The 19,947-nt window shown below is 31.7% G+C and overlaps 2 protein-coding genes across 2 annotated transcripts; one reads left to right on the forward strand and one right to left on the reverse strand.

The window, feature by feature from the left end:
• Positions 1-1,271: 1,271 nt before the first annotated feature.
• On the reverse strand, positions 1,272-13,729 carry ca2 (carbonic anhydrase II). The gene is made up of 7 exons (XM_073830422.1): positions 13,508-13,729; positions 8,338-8,535; positions 7,604-7,722; positions 7,420-7,512; positions 5,749-5,811; positions 5,488-5,643; positions 1,272-2,924 (listed from the first exon to the last, which is right to left on the reverse strand). The coding sequence occupies exons 1-7, from the start codon at positions 13,539-13,541 to the stop codon at positions 2,805-2,807; spliced, it is 783 nt and encodes a 260-aa protein (XP_073686523.1). The 5' UTR covers positions 13,542-13,729; the 3' UTR covers positions 1,272-2,804.
• A 3,227-nt stretch (positions 13,730-16,956) lies between these two features.
• On the forward strand, positions 16,957-19,128 carry LOC141300927 (ribosomal biogenesis factor-like). The gene is made up of 3 exons (XM_073831211.1): positions 16,957-17,303; positions 17,398-17,514; positions 18,709-19,128. The coding sequence occupies exons 1-3, from the start codon at positions 17,193-17,195 to the stop codon at positions 18,775-18,777; spliced, it is 297 nt and encodes a 98-aa protein (XP_073687312.1). The 5' UTR covers positions 16,957-17,192; the 3' UTR covers positions 18,778-19,128.
• The last annotated feature ends 819 nt before the right edge of the window (positions 19,129-19,947 follow it).

Below are 19,947 nucleotides of genomic sequence, written 5' to 3' on the forward strand. Positions count from 1 at the left end.
AAGTGTGCTGGTAGCAACCTCATGCTGTGGGGGCTGTTTTTCAGTGGCAGGGACTGAGGGACTTGTCAGAGTAGAAGAAAAGCTCAGTGAACCAAAATATTGAATGAAAACCCAGTTTAGAGCATTCATAACCTCAGACTAGGCAGAAGATTCACCTTTGAACTGGACAATGTCCCTAAGCACATGCACACCAGGAGTGGTTTATAGACAACTTTGTGAATGTCCTTGAGTGCCACAGCCACATTTCTGGAGAAACCTAAAAATATCTGCCAGCCCCCATCCAAACTGAGCTTAAGAGAAGTAAAGAGAAGAAAAGCAAATATTTGCCAAATGCAGATGTGCAAAACTTGTATCATACCCAAAAAGACTGTACTGATTTAAGGGTATGAATACTTATGCAATGTACTTATTTCAGTTTTTATTTTTAATAAAGTTGTCAGAAATCAGTTTTTTTGTTTGTCACTATGGTGTATGGAGTGTAAGTTAAGGTGAAAAGTTTTTTCAAAGCCGTTAAACATAAGGCTGCAACATGACAAATTATGAAAAATATATGGAGGGGTATGAATAATTTTGCAAGACATTGTATGTGCTTTTATCTGTCATCTTCATTATTGCAAAAAGACGGTCATTGCGACACTTTAAAGTGTCAAAACTATATGGCGCAATGTAACGTTATATTATCGGCTTGAAAAATGTTTCACTAGAAACACCAGAGACCTGACCTGAAATAAAGCATCGTTCCAGTCTGGTAAGACTTCCGCATTTAGGGAAAAGCTGGATAATCACAAAATATTATCGATCTAACTGTACTGTACGGACACTATTGGATTAGAACACAAAAACTTGAACTGAATTGAGTTGTAGAGAGTATTATGAAATACTTTCATAATGAACGTTGACAATGTTATTGAACTGAAATAAATCAGCATTCAACTGAATTATAACAATGCTGTCTTTTGTGGAACTGCTTTCACAATTTTTGAACTTTGCAACACTAACGGTATTATTTAGTTGTTTATTACTCTGAAACAATCTGTATTGTATAAAGCGCCATATAAATTAATGTGACTTGATGGGAATTAAGTTACCACACACTTCTGAAAAAGTAACTCAGCTAGGATAGCAGAAGAAAACATACATATTCAAAAGAAGGCAATAAAATTACTGCCTAGCACCTTTAAGTGCTAAAATTACAATATGTTCCCATAATAATAAAACAATTACTATTCAAATAGCGCATTAGTAAATCATCACAAAAACATGACACAGAATAGGCATAAAATATCTTTACTTAAAATATCCTCTTTGAAAATAGCAGAACAGAGTATGGCTGAACAATATTGCTTAACAAAGCCCTCGAATTCAAGTAAAGTATAACACATTTCAAACCTTTACAAACACATAATGTAAGACATTAGCCCTGTTCCCAGTTCTTCTGAGGAGCTGATGGAGACCTCCTTGCTTATCCTGCAAGATTTGTCTATTGGCATACTGGCTTCTGTTAAGACTCACTGTGTTGCTTGTGCATTGCTTTGCAATACAGCTGATGAGACTTAAAGCATAGCATTCAGCAAAACTAAATGAGAAACTACACATTGAGGAATTACATAGAGGTTTCATGCAATTATTGCTACTGCTTTTAAACTGAAATCTTGTGCATATCGATTGCTATTAAATGGCATCTTTCAGAATCACACATGGGAAATGCTATTACAATCTGAGGCACGAATACTCCAGATCAAAGCTGCTCTGATTGTACAGTATGTGCTAGATTTTGTGCGTGATTTCCCTGCATGTCCACATGGATATTTTGCCACGTGTGTTCATTTACCATAGGGGATTTTCTAGATCCTGCAGGCTGATAGCAGTGTGCAGTGGGTTTCATTAAGCTTCAGCACTGCTGAGACAGCCAGAGATTAGACAGCTTGGCAGGGAAGGACAGCAGCACAGATGGCATCTGTTCGGGGAATCTGCCGATCTGCAGTACCTTTGCGTTTTAATCTGAGATGCTGGTCTAGTGTCTAGAGCAGAGGTACCCAAACTTTAATACAAAAGACCAGAAATCAAACTTGACTGAGGGCTGTTAGACAAAAGCATTGCATTGTATCCATACTCTGAAAAACAAAAATCACATTTTGTAGTAGAAAGAATAGCATTTTTATTTTATTTTATTTAAATATAAGTATTTTGTGGTTAAATGTATTCCAATAATCACTTTTGATTTTATTTAATCTTGTTTTATTTAATTAATATATTTTATTTATTTATTTTTATTTTTATGTTAACATTTTTGATTTCCAAGGAATGCATGAACTAATAATAAAAAAAAATAATACCATGAATTCAATGTAAGTCATTTTGGATAAAAGCATCTACCAAAAGCATAAACTTGGTTCAGATTTGGGCATCTCTGCTCTAGAGTAATACAAATATACTTAAATACCCCATTTTCATATTAAATACCCCATGTATACATTACTTCTATTGTCTGTCTATGCATCACCTGTAAATCAGAGCGTCATACAAAATTGGCACCATATTCTAATTCCAAATAATTTAAGCTTTTGCACTAATGAACGAAGAAGGAGAAAGAAAGAGAGAGGGATGGTACGAACACATGATTCCCTGCATAGCCTCTTTACTCTCCAGACAGCACATCTGGTCTCCTGAACAGCTGGCAGGTTGCCCAGCATCACTGTATGGAGGGTGAAGGTGCTTTGAGGCCCTTGACTCGGGGGGCCCCGTGCTTGCATATCCTGCTAAAGAAGGGAGGGAAGGGGAGGAGCAGGGGTCCGAGGGGTCCTTCATTTGAAAGATGCACGGACTTCACGACCTTTCAGAGGCTGAGGGGGGCGATAGTTGTTCACCATGCAGCAGGCCTCCTCATCCTTTGCAGTAAAAAGCAAAGATCGGAATTTATTCATCTGTGGAGCGAGAGAAAGAAAGAGAAATAATGAGTTTTTTTGTTACTGTTTATTTAATAGAACTGACACTGAACTGACTAACATTGAACTGACTCAAGCTGAATTGAATTTACTAACAGTGAACTAACTTAAGCTGCACTGAACTAAACTGCATAAACATACAAACTGACTCAAACTGAATTGAACTGATGTGAATCAACATTGAACTGACTCAGACTGAATTGAACTGAATTGAATGAACACTGAACTGAATTGAACTGACTGACTTTGAACTGACTAACATTGAACTGACTTAAGCTGAATTGATCTGAACCGAATCAACAGTGATCTGTCTCGGGCTGAATTGAATCAATATTGAGCTGAATCAATCTGAATTTCACTGAATTGAATCAACATTGAACTGACTTGAGCTGATTTGATCTGACTAACATTGAACTGACGCGGGCTGAATCGAACTGAACTGAATCAACATTGAACTGACTCAGGCTAAATTTCACTGAATTGAATCAATCTGAATTTCACTGAATTGAATCAACATTGAACTGACTTGAGCTGATTTGATCTGACTAACATTGAACTGACACGGGCTGAATTGAACTGAACTGAATCAACATTGAACTGACTCAGGATAAATTTCACTGAATTGAATCAATATTGAGCTGAATCAATCAGAATTTCACTGAATTGAATCAACACAGAACTAACTTGAGCTTAATTGAATTGACTGTATTGAACTGAACTGAATAAACATTGAACTGACTCGGGCCGAATTGAACTGAATTGAATCAACATGGAACTCACTAAAGCTGAATTGAACTGAAAAACAATTAACTGATATGGGCTGAAGTAAATTGAATTGAATCAACATTGAACTGACTTGAGCTGAATTGAAACAAACTAACATTGAACTGACTCAGGATAAATTTCACTGAATTGAATCAATATTGAGCTGAATCAATCAGAATTTCACTGAATTGAATCAACACAGAACTAACTTGAGCTTAATTGAATTGACTGTATTGAACTGAACTGAATAAACATTGAACTGACTCGGGCCGAATTGAACTGAATTGAATCAACATGGAACTCACTAAAGCTGAATTGAACTGAAAAACAATTAACTGATATGGGCTGAAGTAAATTGAATTGAATCAACATTGAACTGACTTGAGCTGAATTGAAACAAACTAACATTGAATTGACTCAGGGTGAATTGAACTGAACTGAATCAACACTGGGCTGACTTGAGCTAAATTTCACTGAATTGAATCAACACAGAACTGACTTGAGCTGAATTGAATTGACTAACATCAAATTGACTGTATTGAACTGAACTGAATCAACATTGAACTGACTCGGGCCGAATTGAACTGAATTGAACCAACATGGAACTCACTCAGGCTGAATTGAACTGAATTGAATGAACAATTAACTGATTTGAACTAACTAGCATGAAAATTGACTCAGGCTGTATTGAACTAAACTGAATCAACACTAAACTGTCTCCAGCTAAATTTCACTGAATTTAATCAACACTGAACTGACTTGAGCTGAATTGGATTGACTAGCATTGAAATGAACTGAATCAACATTGAACTTACTTAAGCTGAATTTTACTGAATTGAATTAACATTGAAATGATTTAAGTTGCACTAAACTGAACTCAATCAAAACTATCAAAAGTGACTCAAGCTGAACTGAATCAACACTGAACTTACTTGAGCTAAATAATGACACTTTATTTTTAGATTCTTTACAGCAGAATTTGAATCATTTACAAGTTACTGTTACTTCCTGATAAGCTGCTTTGAATCAATTTGAATTGTATAAAGCGCTATATAATTATTGGTTATTTGACTAGACTTTAAATGTATTGGGGAAATGCTTATATTTCTGCAAACTAGTTAAACATTAACTGTCCTAAACTAACTAACTCATTCTCACATTTTGTACAGAATATCATGCTATTTTTGTAGTTCAAGTCAATAATTCAACAGGCAGCTAGGAAATGAGCCATGGCACCTGAGGTTATGTACACACTACCAGCCTTGAAACAAAGTTGTGATGTAAACATTCAACAGGGTCGTGTTCATTTTCACATCAGGGCTAGATGCCGCAGAGGTTAAATGGAGAAGAAATATAACTAACTATGAACATTTGTTTTCAATTTTCTCAAAGGAGGGCAAATGTCTAGCCGTTTATTAAGCAGAAGGCCTAAAGACTAAACTAAACAAATAATCATGTCAATCATAATTGGATGTTTTTTGCTAGAGGGCATGCATTTGAGTAGATGACGTGATGTTTTAAGCAGTTTTAATTCATTCATATTACTTGCATAACATAAGCAGGGTTATATAAATTTGTGTTTAGATGTGATTTGTCATTTCATTGCTGATTAAATTAACAAGCCTGTGTTTTTTGTGAGTCAACACAGTGTTCTTTGCTCTGTTTCAGAATTAATAAGATGTTCATCCAAGATGCCACGCTTTACTATTAAGCATGTGGCTTGTAAATTCCACATCTATGCTTGTATTACTGGTGTAAATTGTGTCATTAGCAGGACCTGATCCGAGCTGACACTGATTGTCTGCTTGCAGACGATCCATGTGACGCTCTCCAGCAGAGGAGGGGTGGTCAGAGAGCCCAGGTATGTCCAGTAATCCAGAGACTCTGGGAGCAGGATGGTTGGGTCAAAGTTTGTGAATGAGGTCTGTGTTCCCTGCAAGATAACACACAAATGGAGCATTAAATGAAGCAGAATTGATTTCAATATTTAGCATGAAGTAAAAAAGACAACAAAATGAAATTGAATTGGTAGACATACTTTGCACTTGATCGCATCCATAGCATCCAGAAGCTTCTGAAGATTAGGATTTTCTGCACCGATCTGATTAAAAAAAAAAAAAAAAAACGAGAATTTTTTTTATTTGAACTAAAACTAAAAATTTGTGGAATAAATGTGACTAAGGCACAATATTTTATTTATTTTATCTTTTGTATTTTATTTTATAGTATTTAAAAATATTTCCTAAATGTAAGACTTAAACCAAATTTATTTTTTTTAAATCCATTAATTAATTAATTGACCACAGCAAGACTTAGTACTAAACCTAAAAATAGGTGGAATAAATGTGACTAAGGCACATTATTTTATATATTTTTTTTTATTTAGAAAAAAATACTAAGACTTAATACTAATTTAAAAAAAAACTTGACTAAGGCACTTTTTTATTTTATTTTATTTTATTTTGTTTTGAAAAACTCCGACCACAGTAAGACTTAATACTAATCTTAAAAGAATATGACTAAGGCACATTATTTTATATATATATATATATATATATATATATATATATATATATATATATATATATATATATATTTTTTTTTTTTTTTTTTTTTTTTTTTTTTTTTTAATTTAGAAAAATAATAATAAAAATAATTTGATTTGATTTTATAAAAAACTGTGACTAATGCATATTATTTATTTTTTTATTTAGAAAAACTCAGACCCCAGCAAGACTAAATACTAATCTTAAAAGAATATGACTAAGGCACATTATTTTATATATATATATATATATATATATATTTATTTATTATTATTTTTTTTTAATTTAGAAAAATAATAATAAAAATAATTTGATTTGATTTTATAAAAAACTGTGACTAAGGCATATTATTTATTTTTTTATTTAGAAAAACTCAGACCCCAGCAAGACTAAATACTAATCTTAAAAGAATATGACTAAGGCACATTATTTTATATATATATATATTTTTTTTATTTAAATAAATAATAATAAAAATAATAACATTTTATTTCATTTTATTTATTTTGCTGACAGAGTGGTTGGTAAATATGCCATAAAAAATAAGTCTTAATACTAATTGAATTTTTTAATCAATTCTTAATACTGATTTTATTTTTTTAATTAATTCATCACAGTGTTTACTTAGTGGTTAGTAAATAGACCCTAAACATGTAAGAATTAATATTGATTTTAAAAGAATGCGACTAAGATGCAATGTTTTAATTTTATTTATTTAATTTATTTATTTTTCTGCATCAACCAGGAAAAAAAAAAACAGAGCAACAATTTTTCATTTTTATCCTAACCTAAAGGGAATTCTGGGATAAATGTGACAAAGGCACATTTATTATTTTTCTATTTTATTTTATAGTATTTATAAATATGTCCTAAATGTAAGACTTAAACCTAAATAATTTTTTTCTTCAATCTAACTTTAACCTAATGCCATTTATTTTATTATTATTTCTGTGTGTGTGTGTGTGTGTGTGTGTGTGTGTGTGTGTGTGTGTGTGTGTGTGTGTGTGTGCAAAAATATCTTGAGCAAAAGTGATTTAGTAAATTTGTCCCAGTGTTTGCTGACAACATGGTTAGTAAATAGGTCCTAAAAATTCATTTTTAATGAATTCGCCTCAGTGTATGCTTAGTAAATAGACTCTAAAAATGTACAACTGCACACAAACCTCTAGAAAAACTCCAACCACAGCAAGACCATCAGGCTTACTGGCTGCTTCCGCAAAACTGGGATATTCTGTGTTCCAGTGGACCAGATGGAGCTAAAAACGAGATTATTAGAAACATTAATACTTAATTATAAAAGAAAACATCCAACGTTTTCCGTTTCCCGGCACGCTCAGAGATTCATACCTCGGCTGGGTAGCATTTCCCATCGACTGTGTGCTCAGAGCCCTTGTCGTCACAGGCTCCCCAGTGGAAGTGGAACTGCTTAAGTCTGTATTTGCCTGAGATCGGGCCTTCCGTCAGAGCTAATGCGTGTAAAAATAATAAATGTGATGTCAAAGTCTGTTATACAGGAGAATACAATTGTAAAACAGGCTAAGCATGGTTAAACTAGTTGCACAGGTTCCTACTGATTCTGTCAAAGTTCACATGAACGACAATGGCTTGAGTTCATTTTTTGCATGAACGTGTGTGATTTCCCATAATTCTAAGCAAACAAGCAGGACGAGGTATTTTTCTCGTGCTGATATTTTTACACATTAATTTTAGGGCTTACACCTGCTTAGACATGCAATAAAATATACTATAACCTATAAATAAACATAACCTATAAAAACAGTGTGCAAACTATCTATTTATACACACTAGTACAGCATACTATTGAAAATTAATGTTTAACTGCAGTATGTAATAAGAGCAAAAGCCAACTTTCGAAACGCTTTCCAATGCCTCCAGAAAGCACTGTGGGATTGCATTAGCGTCAGATGCAACCTCATTATTATATAACTTTTCCTTCTAAATATTATCTAGGTTAACACTGCGGTCGTTTCAAGAACCCTCTGCCTAAGTAAAGCTAATGATTAATGTAAGAACAGACGTAGCTTAGTTTATTATAAAAAATTAACAAAGAAGTCACTGACTTGAGCTGTCGTCATCATCGGCGAAGGTCACTTGGAAAGAGTGTCCATTATTCAGGATGTCTAGTGAAGTGGACGGGTCATAGTGCAGTTTAAGCGCTTTCAGGGATCCGTCATAAGATGCTCCACTGCTTTGAATGTCTATTGGGGACTGGCGAGGTCCGTTAGCAATGGGGAAGTTATCGCACCATTTTTCAGGTCCTACAGTGGAAGGTGATACAGAGATTAAAACAATATGGATCTGAGGCATAGAATACATTTACAGCACATAAAATGTGCACATTTGAGTAGGGCTGTAACTAGCATAGACTTTTCTCCATAACAAAAAACAAAACAGCGACAACAAAAAAACTAATGAAATCCTTTCAAATACTAAATTATATAAAACCTACGGTGGCCGAGAGAGGCCAACGCGCTGCAAACAAGAAAACACATGCAAACAGAAAAAAACGACAACAAATTAAGAAAACATCTTCATCAGTTTGACAACACAGGCGCTGCAAATCCTCGCAACGCAAACACAAATACGGAAACGCGCTGCAAATTCTCACAACACAACCAAACTCAGAAACGCGCTGCGAACACACGAGGGCGCTGCAAACTAACAAACGCGCTGCATATAGCACGGTCTAGAGCTCTTCACAGAGGACCCGAGACCCGAGGACCCGGGACCCGACCCGGGACCCGTACGGGTTCGGGTCTATATTTTAAATGGTTAGCCGGGTCCGGGTCGGGTCCAAATCTATTACTTCGGGTCCCGGGTATGTTTAATTTGTGTGTAATACCCGAGTCGATCGGAGAACATCGCACCTTCCAGTGTCAGTCACCACTTTGCACGTGTTTTGTAACTTGCATCTTGTAAAATTATGATAAGAAAAGTGTGATAAGGAAATAAAAAAAAGAAGAAGATTAAATAAATAAATAAAAACGCGTGTCGCGTGACCGCAGCAGCGAGAAGCAGAGCGCAGGAGGAGTTAACGTAAACGGACGGTCGGTGATCATGGATTCCTTCAGGAGTGATGTGAAATAAAAAGCCTTGCACATTTATTTATTTCACATGAGCAACAAAATATGAGATCGAAAATGAACAGTCACATTAATGTTGTCTGTGATGTTTACACTGCATTAAAATAACGCGCATGAAATGTTTCTATGGCAACCAGAGCTGGCGACTTTTACCAAAGACCCAGAGCCATAGAGAAACTCTGCCAAATACTATAGAATACCTTTAAGGCCTTAAAGGGACTTTGCTTTTACTGCCATAGTACACATAGCATTCTTTCTTACGTTTATAATAATACGGAAGAACCATCTTGTTATATTTTAATTTTTTTGGTCAGGCTCGGCTCAGAGAGCACAGTGATAATAGAAAATATGGTGGAAAAAATACACTCTTTTCAGAATAAGCTATTTACGCTATCAAGCTGTCTCGTGCTATACGTGCGAATTCCTCCTTTAAGTTTCATAAGATGACCCACTAGGTGGAGCTCTAAACATATGTTTTGTATTGCTTTATCTTACTGAAGAAGATACTGTTATTGAAGATGCACGCAGTAAAGTTTACCGCATTCATTGTTTTGTGCCTTTTTGGGAAAAAAAATGTTTAATTATAAATTAATAATATTAATAAATAATAAATTAACTAATAAATAAAACACTTGCGCCGAGTCTTTATTACAATCTGCAAAAGTAGGCTATCGTTATTGTAGTTCAATGGTCATTCGTCACCGACCGTGACCGCGAGTAGCCTGCCCTAAATTAAAGCTGGAATAGTGGATTAAAAAGGGTCTTTCTGTCGGCAAGAGAGAAGAACAGCCTAACATGTAAATGTACTGAAGGAGGTCTGTATGCAACGCTACTAACAGTAGTTTACGCCAAAATAGTTTTGTTTTTTCCTTCGCAACTTATTTATAGTTAATAACAGTTTGCTGTGCAATATGTGCCGATCGGGTACAGTCGGGTCTGTGTCTTCCCAGCCGAGTTCGGGTCCAACTAGTACATTTAAGGTATATTTCGGGTCTTCACGGGTTCGGGTCCCACTTTAAAATAAAATACGGGTCCGGGTCGGTTCCGTCCAGGACATTTACGGGTCTCTTCGGGTTCGGGTACGAATTTTTGGACCCGTGAAGACCTCTAGCACGGTCCACAACGGAAATGTTTCAGGGGGACCTCAAAAAGTGACGAACTCATCTGGGACCTGATTATTTATATCACTATTGCTGCGTCCCAATTCGCCTACTTATACTACGCCCTAAAAGTATGTACTCTTTTTGTGAAGAAAAAGTACATACTTTTGAGTATGTAGCAGAATAGTAGGCGAGCTTTGGGACATACTACTTCGTCATAACTGCTTTTTTAACGGACGCTCTGTTGCTTAGTTACCTGAATCCTGTCACTGTTTAAACTGCCCTGTCAATCATCACAGTTAACATTATCTACATTTCGTTTAATTTAATTTCCTATCGTAACAGAGAGAAATGAAGAGGCACGTTCTTTCAGGAGTCTTTCATGCCGAGAACTCTGCTCATGTTTGCATAATTATGCATTTAAACGTTAATGACCAAACCTATCTTTATAAAAGTTCATAATGTTGCTGCACATGAAATATAACGAGGATAACATTTAAAAAATATATTTTTTATCAGGTTACACACTGATTATTTATCACTCAAACCCCTTTCTCTACCTGTCCGTTGGTCGCGCATATCCTCCATGTTTGTAGTTTTTTAACACTTTTTATGCGTGTTTGTAGTTCTAATCGAATCCTCGTTCACCAGTGTGCGTTGATCCGCACTTCGAATTCTGAAGTCAAGTAGTAGACCATCCGGGAATCTTTGGAATACTTTTTTGAACATACTACGATTTGGGACATACTAATTCTATTTTCGAATACTATTTAGGACGGATAGTATGCGAATTGGGACGCAGCATATCACCTTTAAGTGATACTATACTATCACTAAAAAGCGATAGTTCACCGATAACACCTCTGCTCTGACCAACAGCCACTGAAAAAATAATCAGGTCCCAGATGGGTTCGTCACTTTTTGAGGTCCCCCTGAAACATTTCCGTTGTGGACCGTGCTATATGCAGCGCGTTCGTGTGTTCGCAGCGCGTTTCCGTATTTGTGTTTGCGTTGCGAGGATTTGCAGCGCCTGTGTTGTCAAACTGATGAAGATGTTTTCTTAATTTGTTGTCGTTTTTTCTGTTTGCATGTGTTTTCTTGTTTGCAGCGCGTTGGCCTCTCTCGGCCACCGTATAAACAGATTTATATTTCGTTAAGGCCAAAACATGCATTTAAAAATGTAAAAAAAAAAAATTAATTATATCCTTTTAAATAATAAAATATTAATAATAAACAGTAATAATAATGTGTATTATTTTTAATAATTATATTAACAGAATTATGTAAAAAATAAACAATATCCTTACATCATTGCCTCTAATAATTATTATTATTGTTTGTAATAATATTAATAATAATAATATAGAATAATATTATTTATTAAAAATAAAAATATATTATTATTAATATATGTATGCATTTTAAGGGGAAAATGTATTTTAATTGCACAGTCTCCAAGGTATTTTCTTTATTATTAAATAATAATAATACAAATAAATAATAATAATGCATTTATGTTTAAACAAAATGTACAAAAATTTAAGTATATTTAAGTGTATCCTTTAAAATAATAATTTATTATTATTTATTATTATTATTATTATTAATATAATAATACTTATTATTATTAATATTAATAATAATACATATATTTATATGCATTTTAAGGGGAAAAACACATTTTAATTTCACAGCATCCAATGTATTTTCTGCATTTAGGATAAAATCAAAATAACTTTTATTATGTAAATAAAACATATCCTTACATCATTGCCTTTAATAATAATAACTATTTGAAATCAGATAAAACATAGTTATATGAATATAAAAATGCATTTAAAATCTATGAATATGAGACGAAATGTACAAAAAATATTTAATAATATCCTTAAACATGCATTTGAAAATGTATGCTTATGAGACAAAATGTACAAAAGTATTTAATTATATATTTAAAAATAATATGTATTAATTATATTTATATAATTAAATGTATTTATATGCATTTTAATGGGGTAAAAATGCATTTTAATTGCACAGTGTCCAAGGTATTTCCTGCATTTGGGATGAAAAACAAAAATCCACAATTTTGTGAAGAAGAAATGCATTTAAAACAAAAAAAGAAAGAAAACTAATTATATTTAATTATATGATTTTTAATAATAATAATAATAATAATAATAATAAGCATTATTATTAAATATTTTATGTGCATTTTAAGTGCACAGTGTGTCGAATGTATTTTCTGCATTTGGGGCAAAATGCATTTAAGGGCAAATGCATTCAAAATGTATCCACATGAGACAAAATGTACAAAAATGATTTAATTATATCCTTAAACATGCATTTAAACAGATATACATATGAGACAAAATGTACAAAATTATTTAGTTATATCCTTCAACATGCATTTAAAAATGTATGCTTATGAGACAAAATGTACAAAAATGATTTAATTATATTTTTAAATAATAGTTAAAATATTTATTTATTATTTGTATAAATTATTTTTAATAATAATAATAATAATTGCACAATAATAATAATTATTATTAAATATATTTATTTGCATTTTAATTGCACAGTGTCCAAGGTATGTTCGACATTTGGGATGAAAAAAAAATGTGTGAAGAAGAAATGCATTTATGTAAAAAAAAAAAGGAAAGAAAATAAATTATATTTAATTATATGCTTTTTAATATTAATAATAATAAATATTGTATGTGCATTTTAAGGGCAAGAAAATTTGCATTTGAAGTGCACAGTGTGTCGAAGAAAAAAGTATAAACTTTCGACAGGCAAATACAAAATGATATGCGTTTATTCATGCACATGTATAAAATCTGTGCATTCTGCACTTGTCACTGATAGTGCTGACTGCAGTAGCCAAGGTGAACATGTAGTTGCAAAGAGGGTAAATGCAAATAACAAGGCAAAAAAAAAAAAAAAGACAAAACCTGTGATACATCTTATATTTACCTATGCTATGAAATCACGTCTGAATTATTAAAATCATATTTGCATGGGGGGGGGGGGGGGGGTCTTACCGTTATGGTCTGCGTATCCCCATCCGTTAGACATTATGACAGCTGCGCCGCAAGAGTCTTCAAGTGTCCTGAAGCAGTGTCAGTGTCCTCGGACAGATGAGCTGGAGGTTTATATAGCGGCTTTCTGGACGCTGTTTGCCCACATGACCGTATATTAAGTGTGATCAGCAGTAGGAGGAGCTACGCGAGAGATCGATAATGCGCGCTCCCCATCGTGCGCGCTCTTCGTGCTTCTCTTTCGGAATGCGGGACTCGTCGGCGGGAATCATCTGCTTTGATCCATTGCTACATTCTTTCCATTCTAGAATTGCGTAATCAGATACTTGTGGCGCGCCTGGTTCTGGTGACGTAAAGTAACAGTGTGGCATAGTAATAATGACAATGAGTGCAGTAATGATTCATCACTCCTGCAGAGCGAATGAATGCTGCTTTGCGCAACACTACTTGCTACTTAGCTGGTATTTGACGCTTTATAGAAAAATCCCTCGTGTCTAAAGACAGATATATGGAACATACATGCCTTCCAATCGGGATGACTTACTCAAATGATGAATGGTATATCAGCAATGTACATTTAGACTATATGTATGTCCATGCGTAGTCTATATCATTAATGTAACACCCACAGACACGCTAATAATAGCCAGAGTCATTTGTGAAATGTTATTGTTATTATTATTAGCCTATTATAATTATTTTATACTATTTACGATAGACTCTAAAACAGATAATATGCTATAAAACATTAAAACGTTGTGTTGTAATGTAAATAGCTTGTCATTTCTACAAATACTGAAACTAATGGTATATTAGTAGAGATATTTTTTAATAGCATGTATATTGTTTGTAAATATATATGCACGTATATAGTAACTAATGTGTATTTGCAAAGCTCTTTATAAAAGTACTTGCAATATGAAGTGAGCAATTGCCATCTGGTGGTTGAGAGTCGAAACTACTCTAAACCACAAGCAATTACATATTAGTAGATTCATGTTTTAAAAAAGCAAATATAAATGGCCAAATGTAGCCATCAAATTTTCTTGTAAGTATATGTGTAGACCAGATATGAAGTTATAGATTTATATAGGCTTTACATAGTTAAGAATATAAATTTAAATTACATTTGAATTATTAATTAAGGCTATATTTAATTTATTTAATCAGCAAAAACAGTAACATTTAGAAAAAAAAATTACTATTTAAAATATACTTCAAAATGTAATTTATTCCTGTGATTTCAAAGCTGATTTTTTTTGCATCATTACTTAAGTCACATCATTCTTCAGAAATCATTCTAATATTCTGATTCTCTGCTCAAAAACATTTATTATTATTGTTGTTGAAAACAGATGAGTAGATTTTTTAAGGTTTCTTTGAATGTTTAGAAGAACAGCAGTTTTTTTGTAAAATTATAAATTTCTTATCATAATTTTTATTAATTCGAAGAATCCTTGCTAAATATAAGTATTAATTTCTATAATTTATTTCCCACAAATAAATATGGACTCCAAGCTTTTGAGTCGTATACTGTATTATTTTACAAAAGTTTTTATTTCAGATAAATGCTTTGGATCTTTATATTCATTAAAGAATCCTGAACAAATGTACTTAACTGTTTTGAATATTTTTGTAAAATATTAATAAATGTTTATTGAACAGCAAATCAGCATGTTAGAATGATTTATGAATGATCATGTGACACTTAAGACTGGAGTAATGTTGAAAATGTTGCATATGGGACAAAATGTACAAAAATAATTTAATTATATCTTTTAAAATAATAATATAGTAATAATCATATATAATCATCATCATAATAATATTTATAAAAATATATTACTATTATTAATATTATTCAATATATTTTTAATTATAATCTTTAATATTGTTTATTAATATATTTTAATTATATCCTTTTAAATTGTAATATAGTAATACTAATAAATAGTAATAATAATGTTTATTATTTAAAATAATAATAATTATTATTATTATTAAAATTAAAACATATAAAATATGCATTTTAATTGCAGTGTCCAAGGTATTTTCTGCATTTGGGAACAAATAAAAAAATCCACAATTAAGTAAAGAATAATAAATATCCTCTCATAATTTCACTGACTTTAGGCTTTTTAATATATTAGTGTAATGGTACAAAAGCTTTTTATTTTTATCAGTAATTTTGGGATCTTTCTTTTCATCAAAGAATCCTGAAAAAAAAATTACTCAACTGTTTTAAATATGATATTAATAATAATAAAGGTTTTTAAACAGCGAATCAGTATATTACAATGATTTCTAAATGATCATGTGACACTGAAGACTGAAGTAACGATGCTGAAATATAGCTTTATATTTTAAAATATATTGAAATAGAAAACTGTTATTTTAAATAGTAAAAGGATTTCTACATTTTACTGTTTCTGCTGTACTTTGGATCAAATAAATGCAGACTTCATATATTTTGAATTATAATCTTTTATATTTTTTAATTAATATATTTTAATTATATCTTTTTAAATTGTAATATATAATACTAATAAATAGTAATAATAATGTTTATTATTTATAATAATAATAATAATAATATTAATAATAATAATAATATTTCTGTATATAAAATGCATTTTAATTGCAGTGTCCAAGGTATTTTCTGCATTTGGGATCAAATAAAAAATCCACAATTATGTAAAGAATAATAAATATCCTCTCATCATTGCCTTTAATAAAAATACTAATAATGCATTTATGTTCAAACTAAATGTACAAAAATAAATGACATTTAATTATATCCTTTTAAATAATAATTTTCTTTACTAAAAAAAATAATAATACATTTACGGACTCCAAGCTTTTTACTATATTAGTGTTATGTTACAAAAGCTTTTTATTTTTATTTTTATAAATAATTTTGGGATCTTTCTATTCATCAAAGAATCCTGAAAAAATTACTCAACTGTTTTAAATATGATATTAATAATAATAAATGTTTCTTGCACAGCAAATCTGCATAATAGAATGATTTCTAAAGGATCATGTGACACTGAAGACTGGAGTTAAGTTGCTGAAAATTTACCTTCGATCACAGGAATAAATTACATTTTCACAGTATTCAAATTGAATATTTTAAACAGTAAAAATATTTAAAATTGTACTGTTTTTGCTGTACTTTGGATCAAATAAATGCAGGCTTGGTGAGCAGAAAAGACTTTTTTTTAAAAACATAAAAAATCTTACTGTTCAAAAACTTTTGACTGAGAGTGTATATGAACATTGATTTTAATCTTACGGCTAAGAATAGAGTTAAATATCAGGTTTGTAGAGTCGAATTGACAATTAAAATTGTTTCAACATTTCTAATATTTACATTCGCGTACTCTCCACACCACAAGATGGCGCTGCTAAACTTGTACCGTGACAAAAAAAAAAAAAGCACAGCATTCACAGCAGACACGTGGATGTGGGTAAGAGCTGTTGATAGTTGAAACTACGTTTGTCTGTCCATAGAATATATACGACGTTTTATATGTAACGTTAGTTGTTTTGCAAGACACGTCAATAAAGCGTGATCGAGCCACATACCGGTCTCCGTCTGCTGTCGCTGTTTGGATCTGTCGTTTAACTGGGATTTTAAACGTCCATATTGCGTCTTCATTGAGTTGAGTTGTCACTGGAGATAAACATGGCCAAAAATAAACAAAGAGGCAAAAAGCATAATAATGTATTTCAGGTCGCGAACAAACAGTCAAAACCTAAGACCAAAACGAAACCTGTCAAAACCTCCCTCAAGCACGTAAGTTAAAGTTTTGTTTACATTTATAACGCGCCATTATGGCTGAACACAGTTTTAGAGATTGTGAATATAAATAAGTTGATATTCTTCTCAGATAAACACTTTGAAAAATGAAAAAGTGGAAAGCTTGAATCAGATGTTCACAGAAGTACAGCAGGATGTCAGAAGTATATCAAAATCAACATCCAGCGAGCCCAAAAAAGTACAGAAGGTGAGTTTTTCCCGTTTTTTAGCTTTTAAACTCGTTAACTTGATTGTATTAATAATAAAGAGCCATAATGTACTACAATGTAATGTAATTTACTTTTTTGTTAAATTTTTGCATAAAGTGATTTTCTGCTTTGTCTTTAAATGCCACAGTCAGACACTACCAGTCAAAAGTGTTTGGATAGTAAGATTTATAAATATATTTTAAATAAATCTCTTCTGCTCACCAAGCCTTCATATATTTGATCCAAAATACAACAAAACCAGTAAAATTGTGAAATATTTTTACTATTTAAAATAAGTGCTTTCTGATTTGAATATATTTTAAAATGTAATTTATTTCTGTGATCAAAGCTACATTTTCAGTTACTCCAGTCTTCAGTGTCACATGATCCTTCAGAAATCATTCTAATATGCTGATTTTCTGACCAAGAAACATTTATATTTATTATTATTGTTGTTGTTGTTATTATTATCAATATTAAAAACGTAAAAAAAAATTGTTTTGAATTCTTTGATGAATAGAAAGCTTGGAGTCAGTATAATTTATTATTATTATTATTATTATTATTATTTTATTTTATAATTAAAGAAAATTATTATTAGCTTTTGTAACATTATACACTATAGCATTCAAATGCTTGAATTCAGTATATACATATATTTTTGGGGAGGAAATAAATAATGGAAATTAATACTTTTATTTAGCAAGGATGCTGTAAATAAATAAAGATATTTATAATGTTAAAAAAAGATTTCTATTTCAGATAAATGCTGTTCTTCTGAACTTTATATTCATCAAAGTCACCTGAAAAAAACTGTTTTCAACATAATAATAATAATAATAATAATAATAATAATGAGCAGCAAATCAGAATATTAGAATGATTTCTGAAGGATCATGTGACTGGAGTAATGATACTAAAAATTCAGCTTTGAAATCACAGGAATAAATTGCATTTTAAAATGTATTCAAATAGAAAGCAGTTATTTTAAATAGTAAAAATATTTCACAATATTACTGCTTTGGTTGTACTTTGGATAAAAAAATAAATGCTTTATTTAAAAAAAACTTTTGACTGGTAGTGTATTTTTTTTATCAAATGCAATGACATTTCATGCCTTGTGTGTTCAAATACTTTTTGCGTTGCACATATTTTGTGTGGACTGCTATATCTCATGTAAATGTATATTTCAGGTGGTCAGAGAAGCTCCACGGGAAGCTGTCAACGTGGATAATGCTGCAGAGCTTTTCTCTCAACTGTAGAAGACCATTTTAACATAAAGAAAATGGACTATTCACACACTTCAGACCTAAACCCTATAACAAAAACAGTTTGTAATGACTTCTGATCATCAATAATATTTATTACATGAACATCCCTGCAATCCTATTCTGTGTAGTGAAATTTTTTGCAGTCTGTGCAGAACTGCATGGTTTCTCTTGCCCTCGCAGGACTGTATTCTGCATCATTGTATGCTAATCGCACAGCCAAGATTAATGTCCAAAAAAATACATTAGAAAGTTTTCCTAGAGCCCTGAATTTTTGTATATGATTATTGTCTCTGCTTGCTGAAGCGTAAAGAACAAAGTCATTAAAGAATGAATTCTATCAGAGCTGTTTCGTAATGAGTCGTCCTTTTATATCGAGTCAGCTCTAACAGGCTTTATATATTCTTCAGATCAATGCTTGAACTTGTGACCCAGTGGAAAGAGAGATGGACACTCGATTCGCTGGAATTGAGATCGTTAGCTGGTGTTTTATTTCTGTTAGAAACCTGAAGAAGAAGTGACTTTTTATTGCAGTTCTCAGCACTAAAACAGCACTTGAAAGAATCTCTTTTGAGCTTCATTGTGAATCTCCTAACAGTTTCATGTTCATCATGTTCCAAATCTATATGATTAAAATGAAAGTAAATTCATTTTTATTTTTAAGCAAAGGTCTTTAATTCCTGTATTGTGCTGGCTTATGATCATAGAAAAAAGAACATGTTTGATAACAAATAAAATTGCTGAATGAGACATTTGTTTACGTGAATTAGTAAATAAAAAAAAACTGAAATTAGTACTTTTATTCAGAAAGGATGCATCAAATTGATTAAAAGTAACAGTAAAGACCTTTGTGATTATTAGATTTATGTTTCATATAAATGCTGTTTTAAACTTTCTAATTATCAAAAAAATGCTGAAAAGGTGTATCATGTTTTCCACAAAATATAAAGCGGCACAATTGTTAACATTGATAATATTCGATTTTTTTCTTTAGCACCGAATTAACATATTAGATTGATTTCTTAAGGATTGTGTGACACTGAAGACTGGTGTAATTGCTTCTGAAAAATCAGCTTATAGAAAATAAAAAATGTAATTTAATATGTAATATTAATTTTTTTATATTTTACAATATTACTGTTTTTATTGTATTTTTTTAATCAA

Source organism: Garra rufa, chromosome 24 (genome assembly GCF_049309525.1).
Source record: "Garra rufa chromosome 24, GarRuf1.0, whole genome shotgun sequence".
Lineage (NCBI taxonomy): Eukaryota > Metazoa > Chordata > Actinopteri > Cypriniformes > Cyprinidae > Garra > Garra rufa.